At 42.7% G+C, this 21194-nt stretch overlaps 1 protein-coding gene across 4 annotated transcripts in view; it reads right to left on the reverse strand.

Moving 5' to 3' along the window:
• KCNQ1 (potassium voltage-gated channel subfamily Q member 1) overlaps positions 1–21194 on the reverse strand; it is a 162169-nt gene that overhangs the window by 25683 nt on the left and 115292 nt on the right. For all 4 annotated transcript variants that reach the window (XM_056526711.1, XM_056526708.1, XM_056526709.1 and 1 more), the window contains exon 3: positions 8263–8353. In XM_056526711.1, the coding sequence (XP_056382686.1) occupies positions 8263–8353 (91 nt within the window). The remainder of the gene's footprint in view (positions 1–8262; positions 8354–21194) is intronic.

A 21194-nucleotide genomic window follows, 5' to 3' on the forward strand; every position in this document is an offset into this window, starting at 1 on the left:
AAAGTGGGATGTGTAAATGAAAATTTTTCTTTTTTTTTACTAAAATGCTGTTTTTTTCTCCAAATTTCACATTTTTTACAAGGGGTAATAGGAGAAAATGCCCCCCAAAAATTTGTAACCCCATCTCTTCTGAGTATAGAAATACCCCATATGTGGACACCAAGTGCTCTACGGGTGCACTACAATGCTCAGAAGAAAAGGAGTCACATTTTGCTTTTGGAAAGCAAATTTTACTGAAATGGCTTTTGGGGGGCATGTCGCATTAAGGAAGCCCCTATGGTGCCAGAACAGCAAAAAAAAAAATGGCGCAACTATTTGGGAAACAACACCCAAGGAATGTAACAAGGGGTACAGTGAGCCTTTACACCCCACAGATGTTTGACAAATTTCTGCTAAAGTTGGATGTGAAAATGAAAATCCTTTTTTATTTTTTACTAAAATGCTGGTGTTACCCCAAATTTTTCATTTTCACAAGGAGTAATAGGAGGAAAAGCCTCCCAAAATTTGTAAAACCATTTCTTCTGAGTATGGAAATACCCCATATGTGGACGTAAAGTTCTCTGCGGGCAAACTACAATGCTCAGAAGAGAAGGTGCGACACTGAGCTTTTGGAGAGAGAATTTGTTTGGAATGGAAGTCGGGGGCCATGTGCATTTACATAGCCCCCCGTGGTGCCAGAATAGATCTTTGGCATTTGACAGATGTTTGGAACAGTGGGCTGTGCAAATGAAAAAAATACATTTTTCATTTTGACAGACCACTGTTTCAAAAATCTGTCAGACACCTGTGGGGTGTAAATGCTCACTGTAAGGGGTGTAGTTTCCAAAATGGGGTCACATGTATGGGGGTCCACTGTTCTGGCACCATGGGAGCTTTGTAAACACACTTGGCCTTCAATTCAATTCATGGCCAGACACATTCTCTCTCTAAAAGCCCAATGGCGCTCCTTTTCATCTGAGCAACAAAGTGCACCCGTAGAGCACTTTACATCAACATATGGGGTATTTCCATACTCAGAAGAAATGGGTTTACAAATTTTTTTTTTGGGGGGGGGGGGATTTTTTTCCTATTTTTCTCTTGTGAATCACTGTCTTAGGACCCCAGCAGGGGTTTGCACTGGGTGCCTGCTGAATGATGTCAGCAGGCATCCCGGTCCCCACCCGGCGAGCGGCGGGGACTGGAATTCCCACCGCCATACAGGTACGCCCTTGGTCCTTAAGTACCAGGACATCAGGGCGTACCTGTACACCCTTGGTCCTTAAGGTGTTAAATTATAAGAGCAAAGGTTTATGCAGTAATATGAGGAAGTATAACTTTACTGAGAGAGTAGTGGATGCGTGGAATAGACTTCCTGCAGTAGCGATCACTACAAATAAAGTGAAGGAGTTTGAGCATGCATGGGATGGGCATAAGAGTATCCTTTAAATGGGCACTGTCATGAAAACAAAAATTGATATGTTGTAGTACTTAAGTACTACAACATATCTCTAATATAGTTTAATTAAAAAATGTGATTTTAAAACAGTTTAAAATCACTTTTAATTTCGGCCACTAGGGGGCGCCCTCCTAGTGGCCGAATGCATTCAGCAGTGACGTCACCACTGAATTTTGACTCGTTGAAGCCTGGCAACGAGTCAAAATTCAATCACTGCTGTGCTCGCTCCCGCCTGTCAATCAGACAGATGGGAGCGAGCGCTTTGAAGGAAGAGGACGCGCGCAGGCTCAGGGACAAGGTAAAGTATTATGTTCACTGTATTATGTATACATGTATTATGTATACTGTTCACCTATGCAGTATTCCTCCAGTTTCCCCACTAGAACTCCCAGCATGCCCTGGGTGTTGGTTGTAGTGGGGAAGCCTGGAGGAACACTGAATAGGTGAACTGAGGGGGAGTGGGTTGAGCGGAGCGCCGGGGCTGGGGGGGGGGGGTTGCGGGCTGCGCGGCGGGGATGGGGTACTCTGGGTGAACTAAGGGGGAGTGAGTTGAGCGGCGCGACGGGGGCGGGGAGCGGTATGTGCTCCGGTGTTCACCTATACAGGGTGCCTCCAATTGTTTCCCCACTACAACTCACAGCATGCCCTGACAGCCAATAGATGTCAAGGCAAGCTGGGAGTTGCAGTGGGGAAACAGCTGGAGGCACCCTGTATAGGTGAACTACGGGCGGAAGTGCCGGCCCCAGCAGGCATCAGTGATGTGGTGCCTGCTGGGGAAGTCTGCCTGATAGTGAGCATGCTACCAGGCAGACAAAAAAGCATTTTTAATATGTAAAAAAAAAAAAAAAATTAAGGCAGGGAGGGGGTTAGGGATAGATGGGTAATAGGCAGGGACCGAAAAAAAAAAGTGATGGTGGGAGCTACCCTTTAAGATAGGGATAGGTATAAAGCTATCCTTCATATAAAAGATAGGGACACGGACGATTCATAAGTATTCAGAATAATTGGGCAGACTACATGGGCCAAATGGCTCTTATCTTCCGACACATTCTATGTTTTTATGTCTCAAATCTCTTTCAAGTTGCACAACCAATATATATTCTGTGAGTTGCTGTCGCGCAAATTTATTACAATTATAGCCTGGCTGATTAATTTAACAAAGTAGGCAAATCAGTAAGAAGTTGCACGGGAATTGCATTGGAAGTTAAAAGCAGCAAAGTCACGTGTGACTTGTGTCCAAAAATCCATCAAAGATGGATTTTTTGCAACTGTCTCACAATTTAGTATATTGCAATAAGACATCAGTTACTTACATTACATACAACATTGTACTATCTTTGTATCGTGTGGCCAGGCTGCTGTGTACCCCCAGTCTATAATAGGGGCCTGAACCTCTTGACACATCCAGTTCAGTATACACCAGTGTGATTTTACATAAGAAACCTTCCCTATAATGTTTGGAAAATTGGAAATTTTATACATTTTTCTTTGTGCCCCTGCCCATCAGATTAGCCTTAATCCATAATGTTATAGCTGATGTATAAAAGAATAACCTTGAACTTGTGAATAATAATGGTATGCAGCTAAGGAACAAGTGTAAATGGGAAATCCAATTTATGTTATATAGTTGCTTCCTGACACAGGAAGCAACATCATAAACCATACTTAAAGGGGTACTCCGGCCCCAAGACATCTTATCCCTTATCCACCACTGGGACCCTCGCAATCTAGCATGCAGTACCCACCTGTAAGCACTGCAGGAAGCGCTGGAGGCTCTCAGTGTTATGCCTCCCGACCATGAGAACTGAGTATCGTGACGTCACAACTCCACCCCCGTGTGATGTCACACCCTGCCCCCTCAATGCAAGTCTATAAGATGGGGCGTGACTCGTTCACATGTCAGAATTTCCGTGATGGATTCTGCATTGGAAACCAGCACAGACATTCCGCTGCAGCAGAGTCCAGTTGAATTCAATGGGATTCTGCTGCACTGTGTACACGGCAGAATTTCCTTGTTTCCTTGTTGCCAGATGTTTCCGTTTTCCGTGTCCACAGAAAGAATGAACACATTTATTCTTTCTGCAGACTCTGCATTGATTGCATAGCCATCTATGAGATGGCCCAATCCTGTGCGGTCCTATTGGCATCGCCTGCAGTTTGCAAATTGTCCGTGTGGAGATTCCACCGTGTGAACAGTCATGGCTTTTTGATATTTACTGTGTTAGGCTAAGATCTCCAAATTATCCACACAATAAGATGTGGATGTCCTCCTATAGCAGTGGAACTTATGGACCCCCAAGCTAGTAGTTGACTGTCTAAATAGAGTGCCCATAAAATGTTTCCCATACAACCTTCATTTTGTATTCAGGCATCAACAAGTAACTTTGCTATTTTTCTGCACAACCATAAGCTTGAAGAAATTGCTCATTATAAAGAAAATTTTAAGTGAAGCTTAAAATTCTGTAGGGTGAATACATTTTTTTTAATATTAATATCTATATATCTATATCTACACACACACACACACATTGAGGATTGGTCTTAGCACCTTCCCTTACGTTACCAAATGAATGGACACCTGATCCACACAGTCCCTGGAAACCAGTATATTCAATCTCTTCAGTGCTACCACGCCAAGCAACAACAGCAAATGATATCAAACAAAAAGAATAGCGGAGCACTCACCAGGTCAGTAAAAGGCTTCTTTATTGATCATATCGACCAGTCGGGATACATGCAGGGGAGGATGGAATGGACGTGGGGAAGGCCTGAAGAAGCGCTTCGGCGCGTAAACAGTCCGTCTCCATTTTTTATACCCCTGCGTCCATTCCATCCTCCCCTCATGTATCCAGACACAATTTTGTGGCACAAAATAGTATTTTTTCACCTATAGCATTTTGTTCCCGATATACAAAAAAAAAATAATTGCCGCAAAAATGAGGTTAGTTTAACAAAAAAAAAAAAAATTATTCAACCATTTTTAGAGTTACCAAATGTGAAATTACAGGCCATAATTTATGTCAAACGTTTTTCAGCTTCTAGTGAGCTTTGTGACATGACAACCGGGGACATGTAAATTACACTTCTCATGTAAACAATGACAGATTGCCAAGCTCCTCGTAACAGCGCAATTTATCAATCTCTAGTCACTTTCTGCTGACCTCTGCAGGCTGAAGGAAACATTGATGAAATGCTGGTGTGACCTGACATGTCACAGATGAGTCATGATCCACCACCAAGCAAAACTGAACACAGCATCATCCGCGGTTCAGCAGTCACATTTACTATCCTGACAGAGACCATCAAACTGCAGCCAAAACCATGTCAAGTAATGATAAATGAATGGTGATTGCAAGCAGGTTCTAGGAAGGCACCATCTTGGCCATAGCCAACCTGGTAACATGAAACATAGGGCTAAATGAAATTTTGGATACACTCAACAAAACATGATCCCACTGGCACTGATTTATCACTCCATTTAACTAAGTAGATATTTTAGCCAATTAAGCATCTTTATTCATTAGAGAGTTGGCCTGTATGATCAGAGTCTTCTTCATAGACTCAGACAGACACCCATCGCCATTCATTTTTTCATAGGTCAGTAATAATCCTGGAATCCTCTCCTGGAACTTCTTGTATAGTTCCCACGGAAAGGAAACCAAACCTGGGGCCCTTCCACACGAGGAGGATGCCACCAACACCACTTAGACCTCTCCCATCTATCCCTTTTTAAGCAGACCATGAGGGTTGAATTTAAATAACCATTTAATTGTAAAGGGTACAGATTTTTTAGTAAAACAAAACCATCATATCCTCTAAGTTTCACGACCATATTTCAATCATTTTTTAATAAATCTTATATTACTCCTTTGTTGCTGACCTCTTACAGTGTCAGTCAGTCTCTTTCCTGGAATGCCAGGTTCCATAGCCCATAGTTTCATACCCCAGCGACTATTGTCACATTTACTATTTGCCCGTTTCAGTACATCTGGCCGACTCCTCTGCATATACCAGCCTCCACAGCAATTCTGATTTCTGATGAAGGTCCAATAGGACCTGTGTGTGTTTATGGATTCCAAAAAATAAAAATGACAATCTGAATATTGAGTGTTACGTTTTTTTTCTATGTATTAAAAGGGTGGTCCGGTAAAAAGGAACTTATCCCCTATCCACAGGTCCCAGCGCTGGGACCCCTCACTTCTCCAGAAGGGGCACTGGCTCTCTGCGAGGCGATGTTACAGACAGCACACACTCCATTTCTATGGGAGCGCCAGAAATGCCCAAGTTCAAAAATGTATCCCCCATATTGCTGAGGTCCCACAGTCTAACCATATATATATATATTTTTTTGTACTTTCTATAATATAATCATCATACTTCATAATGACAGATTTACAATTCATTTTCTCAAGATGGTTAACTTTTTATTTTTCTTGAATTTAAAAGTGGCATATTGTCACTTCCTAGATTTTACCTTGAAATAAATTAATTTCTCTAATAGGCCCCAAAATGTGGCTTGCGCAACAAGTTACAAATTTTGTACTCCCTTCGATTAAATTTAATTTAATTTTGGTATTTTCATTAATTACTTTTTGTTTTGGTAACAAATGTGTTTCTGAAAAATTTGAATATTCTACCCTACAGGGTCCTTCCCCCTCTAATGAACATACTACCAAAATAATAATAATAGTATGGGATTCTGGAAACTCCTTCCACAAGACTCTTATTTAACCTCTTTTCATCATCATGATGACATGTACACCCAATGAGTAAAGTGCTGTTCCTCTCAAACCATGCCATATTTATTTAGAGGCACAAGCCTCTAAATAAATCTGACGCATCTGAGGCTGTCCATGTGACATCCTCAGAAATGTATGTCAGCTGTAAGCTGGAGTAGATTTCTACTTCAATCTAAATCGGCATAAATTGTAGAAGGTTCTTGGAAAGGGAAGCCATGCCCCCTCAACACCATGCTGCGCCCTCAACATGCCCACCTACTTCATGAGCACAGCACAAGTCCTACATTTTTGCGCAAACACTTCATAAATCTGGGCCAATGTGTGCAGGAGTCTATGGAGTTTCTGATCCCACCCCATACCAAGTGACTGACGGCTGTTTTCAGCAGCAGGCAACTGGGTTCCCTTTTTTTTTTTTTTTAGCATTTCCCCACATACCGTATATACTCGAGTATAAGCCGAGGCCCCTAATTTCCCCCCAAAAACCCAGGAAAAGTTTAATGACTCGACTATAAGCCTACGGTGGGAAATACATGATCCCCCCCTGTCATCATCCAGACCCCCGTCATTAACACCCGTCATCATCCCCCCCTTCATCATCCCCCCCTTTCATCATCCCCCCCCTTCATCATCACCGCCTGTCAATCCCTTCAATCAGTGGTCTTCAACCTGCGGACCTCTAGATGTTGCAAAACTACAAATCCCAACATGCCCGGACAGCCATCGACTGTCCGGGCATGCTGGGAGTTGTAGTTTTGAAACATCTGGAGGTCTGCAGGTTGAAGACCACTGCGGCCTTCGTCATCCTCCAGACCCCACCCCCCCCTTTAGTTTTCTACTCACCTACCCTCGGTGGGAAGGAAGGGTGAGCTGGTCCGGGCCATCTATGCCGCAGGGACCGTGGGGAGGATTAGTCGTTCCGGGCTGTCCATTTTAACCAGGAGGCCCTCTTCTCTGCTCCAGGCCCGACCCCGGACTAGTGACGCTGCCTTGACGACGACGCACTTGGACGTTCATGCGCAGGGACATCCCTGTGCGTCGTCGTCAAGGCAACGTCACTAGTCCAGAGTGGAGAAGAGGGCCTCCCGGTGAAAATGGACAGCCCGGAAAGACTAACCCTCCCCACCGGACGGTCCCTTCAGCATAGATGGCCCGGACCAGCTCACCCTTCCTAACCACCAAGGGGAGGTGAGTAGGAAACTAAAGGGGGGTCTGGATGACGAAGGCCGCAGTGGTCTTCAACCTGCGGACCTCCAGATGTTTCAAAACTACAACTCCCAGCATGCCCGGACAGCCGATGGCTGTCCGGGCATGCTGGGAGTTGTAGTTTTGCAACATCTGAAGATCCGCAGGTTGAAGACTACTGAAAGGGATTGACAGGCGGAGAGTTCACTCAAGTATAAGCCAAGGGGGGCGTTTTCAGCACGATAAATCGTGCTGAAAAACTCGGCTTATACTTGAGTACATACGGCATTTCTTTTATTTTTCATGGTAAATAGAAGGGTGCAATTTAAAAGTACAATTTAAAAGTACATTCAAATGTGAAAATTGGCCTTAGAAGGGGTTGTCTGAGTAGTTGTTTTTGGTATAATGGTGATTATGCATGTGAAAAATTCAAGTGGTTCTTAGACGAGGAAAAGATAAATATATTTCATTAATTCATTCCCTTCCTCCTTTTGCATTACTGTGCCAGGAAATGCATATATAATTAACAAAGAAAGTCTAATAACTAGTAATAAAAGTGTAGTGCACACTGCGATTTAGAGTCTTTCCAAGTAGTATGCAACATCCGCCCTATTGAGAATGTCCCTACTGCCAAGGTTACTGATAGAGTACAAATACAAAAAGATACATTCTAGAACAGTCAGACAAAGGATTACAGATTGAGAAAAATTAAAAATTAATTAATTAATTAAAAAATTAATTGTAGACATAAATGTCCCATCCGCCCCCGCAGAACAAAAAGTCCAAAAGCAATTGTAATACTATTCGGCTCAGCCACGAGAGCAGTATGGTCACTTCAGTAACTTTGTAAAATAAATTTAGCTTAATAAAAAGTTCAGAAATAAAATGTATTATGACTGCACATACCATCCAAAATAATGTTTCTGTGGCCAAGTTGGAATACTGCTGAATTGTAGAAAGCACGCTGAATATAAGGCATATGAGCACAATAAGAAATCTGCAAAAATAAGAAAAGAAAGAATGTAAATCATAAGGGAAAAGGGAAAAAATTAAAAAATAAACATTTTAGATTTCATTTGGTCTCTTATTCTGGTATTTATTGGCTTTCACTATTATACTACGATTCCCTTATTTTCCAAAAACAACTAAAAGCAAAGTGTTACATTTCCTTTGGCTTATATAAAACTTCGTAAAGAATTTCCTCTCTTCTGAATAGGACGTCTTAACTTTGAAGCATTTTATTTGTCTTTTATTCATTTGTTTTTTTTTAGAGATATTTCTTTATTTAACTTTAAAACAAATACAGGTCAACACTATTGACACTATGAAGCAGGTTATTATGATTATGATTATTATGCATTTTTGGGGAGAAATCATAAAGGTCAAAACAAGATAAAAACAACAGACAATTGTGAATATTATAAGCTGAGCTTGAAAATGGCGGCGAGAGGCTGCTGAAACGTAGCGTATTTGTAACACTGGATATGGAATAAAATCACCGTTTACTTTTGAAATAACCGTTTTGGTGTGCTGTGGAATCATTGAATTGCTATACTGAGTGAGCCCCTGACCAAGGCTCTTGCCTCTGCGAGCACCCTCTATTTTTGTAGTAGTGCTGTTCTTCTGGAATAATATATAATATATATATATATATATATATATATATATATATATATATATATATATATATATATATATATATATATATATATATATATATATATATATATATATATATATATAAACTTAATTCTTGCCTAAACAAAATACTAAGAATCGAAGCAATTGGAGCTCTGTCATTTCTGCGTAGAGCTCCAAACTGCATGATAGCAGTTAAGTTACATGGCTTAAGAAAAAAGTAGGAGCTTGCTGCATTATAAAACTGTCTGCAGAGTGCTCCTAGTAGTGGCTGCAGGCAGACTGAGTTTTATCATTTAAATGGGGTTGTTCATTCAAAAACAACCTATCCCTTTTCCACAGGATAGGGGTATCAGAGTCTGCACGTCCTGAAGCTGCAGACATCACATCATCCATTCGTTTCTATGGGAGCAGCGAGGATACCAGCGTGCTGTATGACGTGTCATCCTGAAGACAGGGGACCCATTCTGGAGTTTATGGGAAGTCTCTGCGGATAGGAGATAAGTTGTTTTTGGCTGAACAACCTATGTAATGGGTACAGTCCAACATACCACTTACGCAGCGCACAATCGTCTGCATCAGCAAGACCGTGGCGATGCAAGGCGCCACCTCCATACTTCACTGAAAACATAAGGCTGCTGCCGGCTATCCCTGTGTGTATGATCATCTGAGAATACGCAGCGTATTTCCCACTGTTGCAGATGACTTGGGACCGTACCCTTACTCTGTCAGTGCTGGGAATTGTGGAGATCTCTGCCTGTCAGGAATGAACGGCATGGTGCAAGGTGTCATCTTTATGTGGTTGAACATTTTTAACCAATTTCACATGGTTGCACAATTAACATTTAACGTGAATCCAAAGAGGCCCAATAACGCATTTCATAATTTTTATAGAGAATATACCCCTGATATAGATGTTTGCAGATCTAGAAAAAGAAAGGAGGGGGCAATAGCACCTACCCAGATCATTCTGCTCACCTAAGTTGGTTGAGGTAGCTACAACCACAATTACAGCTTTGTATATGAAGATAGGGTCAACGCAAACGTGTACAGATCTATAGATCGGTGTTCCTTTACAGAGCGTATTATAAGGTTGGCTGATCATTGGCCCCATTACAGATGTAGAAAAGTTAATCACAGTTAGGGTACAGTATCCTGATATCATGGTGCACCATGCAATTGGAGCAACCTGCTTTTCTTATAACAATTCTAGATTATATGTTAACTCTGCAACATCTTTACATAGGGCAATATTGGCCTGTTGGGACGATCGTTGCTCCATGTCATAGGGCCCTTAAAGATGGTCCCCCAGCCATCCACCCTTTGGTTCCAGTCCAGAAATGTTACCAGTGATACAAGCATGGATTTAACTATGAATAACATATCCAAGGGAGGTCAGGTTGTTTGCGTCTTCCCTGAGGGTTGCCTATTGAAGCCAAAACATTTGTAGAACATCATATTATGTTCCAGGGATCACATTTTCAAAACCGTCAATAGACCCCTAGAGGCAAGAGGGATGCCAACCTCAGGTATAGATCCTAATCCTTATAGGAACCAGTTGTCTTCAGGAGAAGCCTTGAAATAAATTACCATCCATGTATGAATAGACCGTGTACAGGTTACCCATACTTAGATACTTTTGGTTCTGGTTCATAGATGAGGGTCCCAAGCAGGGCCACCTGAATGCTATAACATCCACTACTATGGGCACATGCAAAGCGTTAACTTATTTGGACAAAGCCCTGTAAAGCATATTCACTCATTGAAGCTAAACAGCAGCACACAAAACTAAAAGCTGTACCCTCATCTTGTTTTACATGTGTCCTAGTGTTGCAATGCATGAAACAAGGGGTAACGGAGGACAAAAATATTTTTAGAATTTGAGAAACCCATACAAGACTGTTACTTCCAAGAAGCTGCTGAATCTTATGCAATTCTTGAGAAATATTATGTAATAATAAAACAATTTACCGTACAGTGAATCCACACCCATTCCAAATAGACTGCTCAGGTTTTATGTCATTTTTATTTTTTAAACTGCCTACTGTCTGTCTGTTATTAAGACTGAGGCCGATGGAGTGGAACGACATATCTGCAGGGTCATATTAAAAGAGATTTGTTTGTAGTCTGAAACCATGGGAACACACAAGTGCACATAGGAGCTTTATACACAGCATTGTTGGCTACTTTTACTGAAAACTATTTTCACTGTTGATGCGTTCTTTTAGATGTAGTTTGTGTGAACAAGTCCTGTACACATCAGGCCAATACATTATTTCACAGTGTATGGATACTATAATGGGGAGCTAAATAAAAACAGGTCATTACACGTAAACATTTATATGTTCTTCAGGATTAATTTTTAATCTTTTTTTATTATATCTTTTCATGTACTAACACTGAAGAAATTACATTCTGCTACAATGTAAAGTATGGAAGGGAACAGCCTGTATAATAGTGTTTAATGTTATATCCTCTCAAAACAACAACACACACCATTAATGCCTAAACCTTGGCAACAAAAGCGATACACCCCAAGTTAAAGTGACCATATTGGGCCCAATTAGCCATTTTTCCTCCCAAGGTCTCAGGTGTTTTAACATTTGGAGTTATCACTCTCTAGTATTAGAGATGAGCACATTTTTTAAAAAATTAGATTCGGCCGATTGGCTATTTCTGGCCTACAAAGAGCCTCAATAGGGGTGTAGAACACTTTGCCTTGTCCTAACACACATAGGTGTGTGCTGTGTTAGTGAAATAATACTGTTATTCATTATGACATGCAGATTACAGGCATGGCTATTAGAATCACTGCCGCAGAGCGACTGGATGTTACAGCAGGGTCGGGAGACCATATGGCATCACAATTGAGGAGATTTAAAAAAAAATCTAAATCTCGTTAAAAGTTAATTTTTATTAAAAATTAATTTGAATTTATTTTTTTTTAAAAATGTATCCTTTTTTTAGCACCCATTCTGGTGAGAATGAAGCTGGCAGTCCGCCGCGAGGCGAGCTACCACCTGTTCCAGCCCCCTGCCTCTCAGCCCCCCCCCCCCCCCCCCCGACTGTCTTACTCTGTGTGGAACTGTGAATGTTTCATTTAATCAGCTACGGTTCATTGTTATCGCTCCAACCTGTTTCATTGGATTCTTGTGTTAATTCCACAGGTAATATATGACGACAACCATGGGGCCTCAGTCTTGAAAAGATTACATAGATTTTTTTTTTATTTAAATAGAAGATTTTGAATAGATTCACAAGTTTTAAGGTGCCAGCAGCATGAGGAGATCACATGGCGGCACAATGACAGAGCCTGGTAATTGGAATGAGCAAACTTTCAATCCTTTGAGAACCCATGAACCCATTGGAAGGCAAGTCTGGTGCCAGCAGCCGCAGCAATTCCAGCTCCAACAGTGTATAATTGCTGCAGTGTAAACTATGGCAAAGCTCCTAGTTGTATCTTAAAATCGAGCTGGGGGTCTGCCGCAAGGCCAGCTACAGCCTGTCCCAGACCCTAAATCTCAGCGCACCTCCATGCTGTGAGTATTCACTTGAAAAGGGAGGGACTGCAGTACCAGCAACTTGGACAGGAGCACATTCAGCTTCTGTGCCATTGGATAAGTGGTGAGCGCATAAAGCTAGAATTGGCTGCAGTGAAAAAGCTTGTGCTGTATCCTAAAATCAAGCTGGCAGTCCTCCGCAAGGCACGCTACCACCTGTTCCAGCCACTGCCTCTCATTGCCCCCAGACTGTGAAAGTGTGAAGGTTTCATTTAATCAGTTATGGTTCACTGTTATCGCTCCAACCTGTTTCATTGGATTCTTGTGGTAATTCCACAAGTAATATATGACGACGACCATAGGGCCTCACAATTGAAAAGATTGAAGAGATTTTTTGAAGAAGTTTTTAAGTTTCATTTTATGTGCCCATAGCATGAGGAGACCATATGGTGGCACAATGACACAGCCTGGAGGTGGCAACAGCATGATGAGACCATAAGGCCTCACAATTGATAAGATTAAAATATTTTGGAAAATTTTAACCACTTAAGGACCTAGGGCGTATGGATACGCCTTGACGTCCTGGTACTTAAGGACCCAGGGCGTATCCATACGCCCGTGGGAATTTCGGTCCCCACCGCGCGCCGGGCGGGGACCGGGCCGGGGTGACTGCTGATATCAATCAGCAGGCACCCCGTGCAAATGCCCAGGGGGGTCATCAGACCCCCCCTGTCGGCGATCGGCGCAAATCGCAAGTGAATTCACACTTGCGATTTGCGCCGATTACGGGTCATACGGGTCTATTTTGACCCGGTGACCCGGAATAGAAGGGGGATCGCGGTTATCTAAGACACCCACGATCCCCCTGTAGGCATAGGAGTGAGGTGGCAGGGTTGCCACCCCTCCTATCCCTGCTATTGGTCTGCTATTGATCGTCAGAGGCGACGACCAATAGCAGACCGGGGGCGGGGGGGGTTAACTTTCGTTTTCCCCATCCTGCCCTCCCACAATATGCGGGGCAGAACGGGGAACCGAAGGGGACCGGGCGCCGACGTCCACTTACCCGTCCGGAGGCTGCGGCGACGTTGATCGGCGGGCGGCGTCACGTGCGTCTGAAGAGGACGGCTGCCGGGATCCTACGGAAGCCGGTAAGTAGATCTGGAGGGCTACAGTCTGAGACCGTGGTCTCTAACTGTAGCCCTCCAGATGTTGCAAAACTACAACTCCCAGCATGCCCAGACAGCTGTTTGGGCATGCTGGAATATGTAGTTTTGCAACAGCTGGAGGGCTGCAGTTTGAGACCACTATACAGTGGTCTCTAAACTATATCCCTCCAGATGTTGCAAAACTACAACTCCTAGCATGCCCACATAGCTGTTTGTTGTCTGGACATGCTGGGAGTTGTAGTTTTGCAACATCTGGAGGTCCACAGTTTGGAGATCACTGTGCAGTGGTCTAAAAACTGTAGCTCTCCAGATGTTGCAAAACTGCAATTCCCAGCATGCCCAGAAAGCAAACAGCTGTCTCGGCATGCTGGGAGTTGTAGTTGGGTACCTCCAGCTATTGCATAACTACATCTCCCAGCATGCCCTTCGGTGATTAGTACATGCTGGGAGTTGTAGTTTTGCAACAGCTGGAGGCACACTGGTTGGAAAATATTGAGTTAGGTAACAGAACCTAACTGAAGGTTTTCCAACCAGTGTGCCTCCAGCTGTTGCAAAACTACAACTCCCAGCATGCACGGTCTGTCAGTACATGCTGGGAGTTGTAGTTTTGAAACAGCTGGAGGTTTGCCCCCCCCATGTGAACGTACAGGGTACATTCACATAGGCGGGTTTACAGTAAATTTCCTGCTTCAAGTTTGGGCTGCGGAAAATTCTTTGCCGCAGTGCAAACTCCTAGCGGGAAATTCACCGTAACCCGCCAGTGTGAATGTACCCTAAAAACACTACACTACACTTACACCTAATAAAGGGTAAAACACTACATATACACCCCTTACACTGCCCCCCCCCCAATAAACAATTTAAAACGTCTTGTACGGCAGGGTTTCCAAAACGGAGCCTCCAGCTGTTGCAAAACAAAAACTCCCAGCATTTCTGGACAGCCACTGACTGTCCAGGCATGCTGGGAGTTTAGCAACAGCTGGAGGCACCCTGTTTGGGAATCACTGGCGTAGAATACCCCTATGTCCACCCCTATGCAATACCTAATTTAGTCCTCAAATGCGCATGGTGCTCTCTTACTTCGGAGCCCTGTCTTATTTCAAGGCAACAGTTTAGGGCCACATATGGGGTATCTCCGTACTCGGGAGAAATTACACTACAAATTTTGGGGGGCTTTTTTTCCTTTTACCGCTTGTGAAAAGGAAAAGTTGGGGGCTACACCAGCCTGTTAGTGTAAAAATGTTTTATTTTTTTACACTAACATGCTGGTGTTGCCCCATACTTTTTATTTCCACAAGCGGTAAAAGGAAAAAAAGACCCCCAAAATTTGTAACGCAATTTCTCCTGAGTACAGAAATACCCCAGATGTGAGCGTAAAATGATCTGCGGGCACACAACAAGGCTCAGGAGTGAGAGTGCACCATGTACATTTGAGGCCTAAATTGGTGATTTGCACAGGGGTGGCTGATTTTACAGCGGTTCTGACAAACGCAAAAAAAAAAAAATACCCACATGTGACCCCATTTTGGAAACTACACCCCTCACCGAACGTGACAAGGGGTATAGTGAGCCTGAACACCCCACAGGTGTTTGACGAATTTTCATTAAAGTTGGATGGGAAAATGAAAAAAATTATATTTTTTCACTAAAATGCTGGTGTTACCCTAAATTTTTCATTTTCACATCGGGAAATAGGAAAAAAGCCCCCCCAAATTTGTAAACCCATCTCTTCTGAGTAAGAACATACCCCATATGTAAATTTAAAGTGCTCTGCGGGCGAACTACAATGCTCAGAAGAGAAGGAGCGCCATTGGGATTTTGTAGAGAAAATTTGTCCGGAATTGAAGGCCACATGTGTTTACAAAGCCCCCATAGTGCCAGAACAATGGACCCCCGACACATGTGACCCCATTTTGGAAACTACACCCCTCACGTAATGTAATAAGGGGTACATTGAGAATTTACGCCCCACAGATGTCTGACAGATTTTTGGAACAGTGGTCCGTAAAAATGAAAAATAAACTTTTTCATTTGCACAGCCCACTGTTCCAAAGTTCTGTGGGGTGTAAATACTCACTGCACCCCTTATTAAATTCTGTGAGGGGTGTAGTTTCCAAAATGGGGTCACATGTGGGGGGTTCCACTGTTCTGGCACCACGGGGGGCTTTGTAAATGCACATGGCCCCTGACTACCATTCCAAACTAATTCTCTTTCCAAAAGCTCAATGGCGCTCCTCCTCTTCTGAGCATTGTAGTTCGCCAGCAGAGCATTTTACATCCTAACATGGGGTATTTCCATACTCAGAAGAAATGGGGTTACACATTTTGGGGGTCATTTTCTCCTATTACCCCTTGTAAAATGTAAAATTTTGGGGAAAAACAGCATTTTAGTAAAAAAAAAAAAATTTTCATTTACACATCCAACTTTAACGAAAAGGCGTCAAACACCTGTGGGGTGTTAAGGCTCAGCGGACCCCTTGTTACGTTCCTTGAGGGGTGTAGTTTCCAAAATAGTATGCCATGTGGGTATTTTTTGCTGTTCTGGCACCACAGGGGCTTCCTAAATGCGACATGCCCCCAAAAAACCATTTCAGCAAAAGTTGCTTTCAAAAAGCCAAATGTGACTCCTTCTCTTCTGAGCATTGTAGTTTGCCCGCAAAGCATTTTACATCCTAACATGGGGTATTTCCATACTCAGAAGAGATGGGGTTACAAATTTGGGGGGGCATTTTCTCCCATTACCCTTTGTAAAAATGGTAAATTTGGGGGAAAAACTGCACTTTAGTGAAAAAAATTTTTTTTTCATTTACACATCCGACTTTAACGAAAAGTCGTCAAACACCTGTGGGGTGTTAAGGCTCACTGGACCCCTTGTTACGTGCCTTGAGGGGTCTAGTTTCCAAAATGGTATGCCATGTTGGGGTTTTCTGCTGTTCTGGCACCATAGGGGCTTCTTAAATGTGACATGCCCCCCAAAAACCATTTCAGCAAAATTCCCTCTCCAAAATCCTATTATCGCTCCTTCCCTTCTGGGCCCTCTAGTGCACCCGCCGAACACTTGACATACACATATGAGCTATTTCCTTACTCGAGAGAAATTGGGTTACAAATTTTGGGGGGATTTTTCATCTATTACCCCTTGTAAAAATTCAAAAACTGTGTCTACAAGAACATGCGAGTGTAAAAAATGAAGATTTTGAATTTTCTCCTTCACTTTGCTGCTATTCCTGTGAAACACCTAAAGGGTTAACACACTTACTGAATGTCATTTTTAATACTTTGAGGGGTGCAGTTTTTATAATGGGGTCATTTTTGGGGTATTTCTAATATGAAGGCCCTTCAAATCCACTTCAAAACTGAACTGGTCCCTGAAAAATTCCGATTTTGAAAATTTTGTGAAAAATTGGAAAATTGCTGCTGAACTTTGAAGCCCTCTGATGTCTTCCAAAAGTAAAAACACGTCAATTTTATGATGCAAACATAAAGTAGACATATTGTATATGTGAATCAATGTATAATTTATTTGGAATATCCATTTTCCTTACAAGCAGAGAGCTTCAAAGTTAAAAAAATGCAAAATTTTCAATTTTTTCATCAAATTTTGGAATTTTTCACCAAGAAATGATGCAAGTATCGACAAAATTTTACCACTAACATAAAGTAGAATATGTCACGAAAAAACAATCTCCGAATCAGAATGAAAGGTAAAAGCATCCCAGAGTTATTAATGTTTAAAGTGACAGTGGTCAGATGTTCAAAAAATGGCCGGGTCCTTAAGGTATATTTGGGCTGGGTCCTTAAGGGGTTAATTGAAGATTTTATATAGATTACATTTTTAAAAGTTTAATTTAAATGTGCCAACAGCATGAGGAGATGGTGGCACAATGACACTACCTGGAGGTGGCAGCAGCAGAATGAGGGGCATGCCAACTAAGAGTTGTGTCTGAGAAACCAATCGACTGTTGACTGGGGGTGTCGTATGTCACTTTGGATGAAGTGGATGACCGAGTGAACCAATCAATCACAGCTGCAGGTCGAGACACGACTGCTAGCTGACACCGGGAGCTTAGACCTCTCGTTGCAACTCCTGCTGCCACACGCCCCTACTCTGCTGCGACCTCCGCCCGCGCCTGATGAATTTAGGCCTCTGCCACTCCTCTGCACGTCCTGACACTTCTCTGCCTAACATACTTTTACACAGGCTGAGTGAGTATATGTTACACTTGTGAGAGGAGGACTATGCGCTCCACTACAAACTGTATAAGGCTACAGAAACAAGTGGGTAGCTTTGGCTGGCATTTCACAGTAAGAAGTCCAAAATTAGTTTCTCAGAAAAAAAAAAAAAATGTACACCACGTAGGTGTACCTACAGTTTACACTTACTGTATGAGAGCTAGACAATACGCTCTGCTTAAAACTGTATACGGCTACAGAAACAAGGGTATAGCTTTGGATGGCCTTTCACGGTAACTAGGCCCAAATTAGTTTTTTCAGGGGGAAAAAAACGTACACCACATAGGTGTACCTACAGTTATAACTTATTAGAGCTGGACAATACGCTCTGCTTAAAACTTTATAACGCTACAGAAACAAGGGCCTAGCTTTGGCTGGCCTTTCACGGTAACTAGGCCAAAATTAGCTTTTCAGGAAAAAAAAAAAAACATACACCACCTATGTACGCACAGGTTACACTTATGAGAGGACAATAAGCTCCGCTACGCAACCTGTATTAGGCACTGTAATCAGGTGACTATGGCTTTTCGTGCTCACCCTAACTGGCCCTGGTTAGCTTTACAGTTGTTGTACAACTAACTGCAGCAGTACAGAATCGCTGTGCAGTAGAGCCCAGTACAGTATTATTATGCACTAATAGCAGGTGACAATGGCTTTTAGTGCTCTACCTAACTGGCCCCTTTACTGCTTCAGTGGGGTGTACAGCAACTCTAAAGCTTAGAGTCGCTGTGTATTACAACCAAAAGTGTACTTTCTCTCTCTCTGTTTTGGGCTTGCGGTGAATTGCTGCTGTCAAGCTGTTTTTCTGTGCAATGCACGCTCTGCTCTCGCTCTTCCTGCAATGAAACACTCTCTCTGAAATAAAATGCTTAAGTAACGGGCCGCAAGATGGCTGCCAATTATATAGGTCTGTGACATCACAGGGGTGGCTGTCTGCTGATAAGCTGCATGCGATTCAGGGTGATCTCGCCTACCCGCCTTCCCAGGGATTTATTCTGATTGCCACCTTTGGGGTCAGGAAGGAATTTATTTCCCTTAGGAAATATGGCATTAGCCTCATAAGCCTTATTCTGGATCAACACAGTAGGGACAAAATAGGGTTATAGTTTAAACTTAATGGACTCTTGCCTTTTTAAACCTTAAAGATCTATGTAACTATGAAGACAGGCAGACTAAAGTCACGGATTACAGGAACCATGTTTTGTGGTCCGATGACCAAGAAAAACTTATTTGGTTCAGATGGTGTCAAGCATGTGTTGGGTCAACCAGGCGAGGAGTACAAGAACAAGTATGTCTTGCCTATAGTCAATCATGGTGATGCTATTGGCATGGTCTGGGCCTGCATGAGTGCTGTTGGCACTGGGGAGCTACAGTTCATTGAGGGAATCATGAATGCCAACATGTACTGTGAAATACTGAAGCAGAGCATTATCCCCTTCCTTCAGAGACTTGGCCACAGGGCAGTATTCAAACATGATAATGACCCCAAACCCACCTCCTAGTAGACCAGGACTTGTGCTCATCCGAGTTGCACATGTAGTGTAAGGATTGACAGAGGAAGTCCACAAAGGCAGGTCTCCTTGAACTACAACTCTATATAACCAAGGTATTGTGCTCATCTGCTATTGGCCAATTGGACTGATATCCCATCTTTGATTCCCTTTCTAGCTAGCAGAATTGGCAACACAAGTTTATAATATAATTCTCCATACTATTTGTATCTTCTCTTCTTATTAGCTAATAAACATTTTCTGGTGACGTTAAAAGGAAAAATGTTATCTGTGTCACCTGCACTAACCTGCGGTTATAGGAGTGTAGTGAGAGTGTAACTGATGATAACAATACTTACCTGTCCCCAGTCTCGTTCGCCCGTTATATTCCTCGTTCGGGCAGCAGGCTTGGTGCATGGGTGGAGCTCTAGGAGCACCCTGATACACTTTTATTGCTTTTACAAGCCTGCTCACAGTTGGGGCAAGTGATGAAGCTGCAGCGGTGAAGCATAATAGGCGAAAAGGGCCATGGATCAGGGGTAAGCAAGTATCATCATCAGTATCATCCACACTACCAGTCTGTAACAGCAGGCAAGTGTGGTTGATGCTGATGGCAGATCCCCTTTAAAGCATGTAAAATTTAGCATCATTGGTTGTTCAGAGACATGTTTAGAGCCTTTTGTTCTTGTAAGGTCTTCTCATGATGACCTAACAGTACACTTTTCCAAATGTCATCTTACACACTTAAACACTTAACAGGGGCCAGAAAGGTAATTTTCCCTTGAGTGTCCAGTTCTATTTTACCCCTCAAACATATGCCTTCAATCTCTGTTCTACAGCGTCTGAACTGCACTTGTACAGTTGATGCAATCAGATCTGCCTTAGGATGTTTATTTTGGCAGGTTATCTTTTGGCATTTCAATATTTTCAGTTGGCGCTGACAACCTTGCTCGTATTCCTGTTGTCACAAGAGTCATCAGATGCCAAAAGTCAGTCATATCCGAATTGTTTAAAGCATCTGGCGGTGTTGTATGACGCAGTCATCTTTATGAGTAACGTCCAGTTTTGACCCAGTTGCAAAATTTACATAATCTAAATAGAAATTATCATTAAAAAAAAACAACATTGATCAGGATGAAACATCCTTCCTTCAAAGAAGCAACATGGCATGTTCACATTTTTATTCTCTTTTAGTAAACTTTTTGTTAGTTGAGGTAGCAAGTATGATTATTTTTCTTTATTATCTGAGGGCTAATCTGGGGAACTACCTGTCTACGGGGGGGGGGGGGGGGGGAATCGCTAATCTACTGGGGTGGAGGCTAATCTGGGAATTACCTGCCCACTGAGGCAGAAGGCTATCTAGCTAATCTGGGGACTACTTTCCAAATGGGGAGAACTACCTGCCAACTGGTGGGTGCTATATGGCTAATGATGGGACTACCAGCCTAACGTGGAGAACTGCCTGCCTATTGGGGGGGGGGGGGGTACCTGTAAAATAGGAGATTTACCTACGGACCTATGTGCCTAATGGTACCTTTATACCTACCCACCAAGGGGGGACATTATTACCATTTAGGGAGTTTGACTTCTTGCTTCCCCATCTCACCTCTATACAAAGAGGTTTTTGAAGCAAATTCTGGATAGGGAAATCAGTTATTGTGGTTTACACCAGATGGAGAAGAAAAGAGAAGGACTATGATTAGAGAAGACGTGACCTGTGAGTAACTGAATGTAACTGCACTCTATCTTTACTACTCTACTGATGTTTAGCTCAGACCTTCACCTGACAACAGGCCCAGATAAGTAGACCT

The sequence above is a fragment of the Hyla sarda genome, chromosome 6 (genome assembly GCF_029499605.1).
Source record: "Hyla sarda isolate aHylSar1 chromosome 6, aHylSar1.hap1, whole genome shotgun sequence".
Lineage (NCBI taxonomy): Eukaryota > Metazoa > Chordata > Amphibia > Anura > Hylidae > Hyla > Hyla sarda.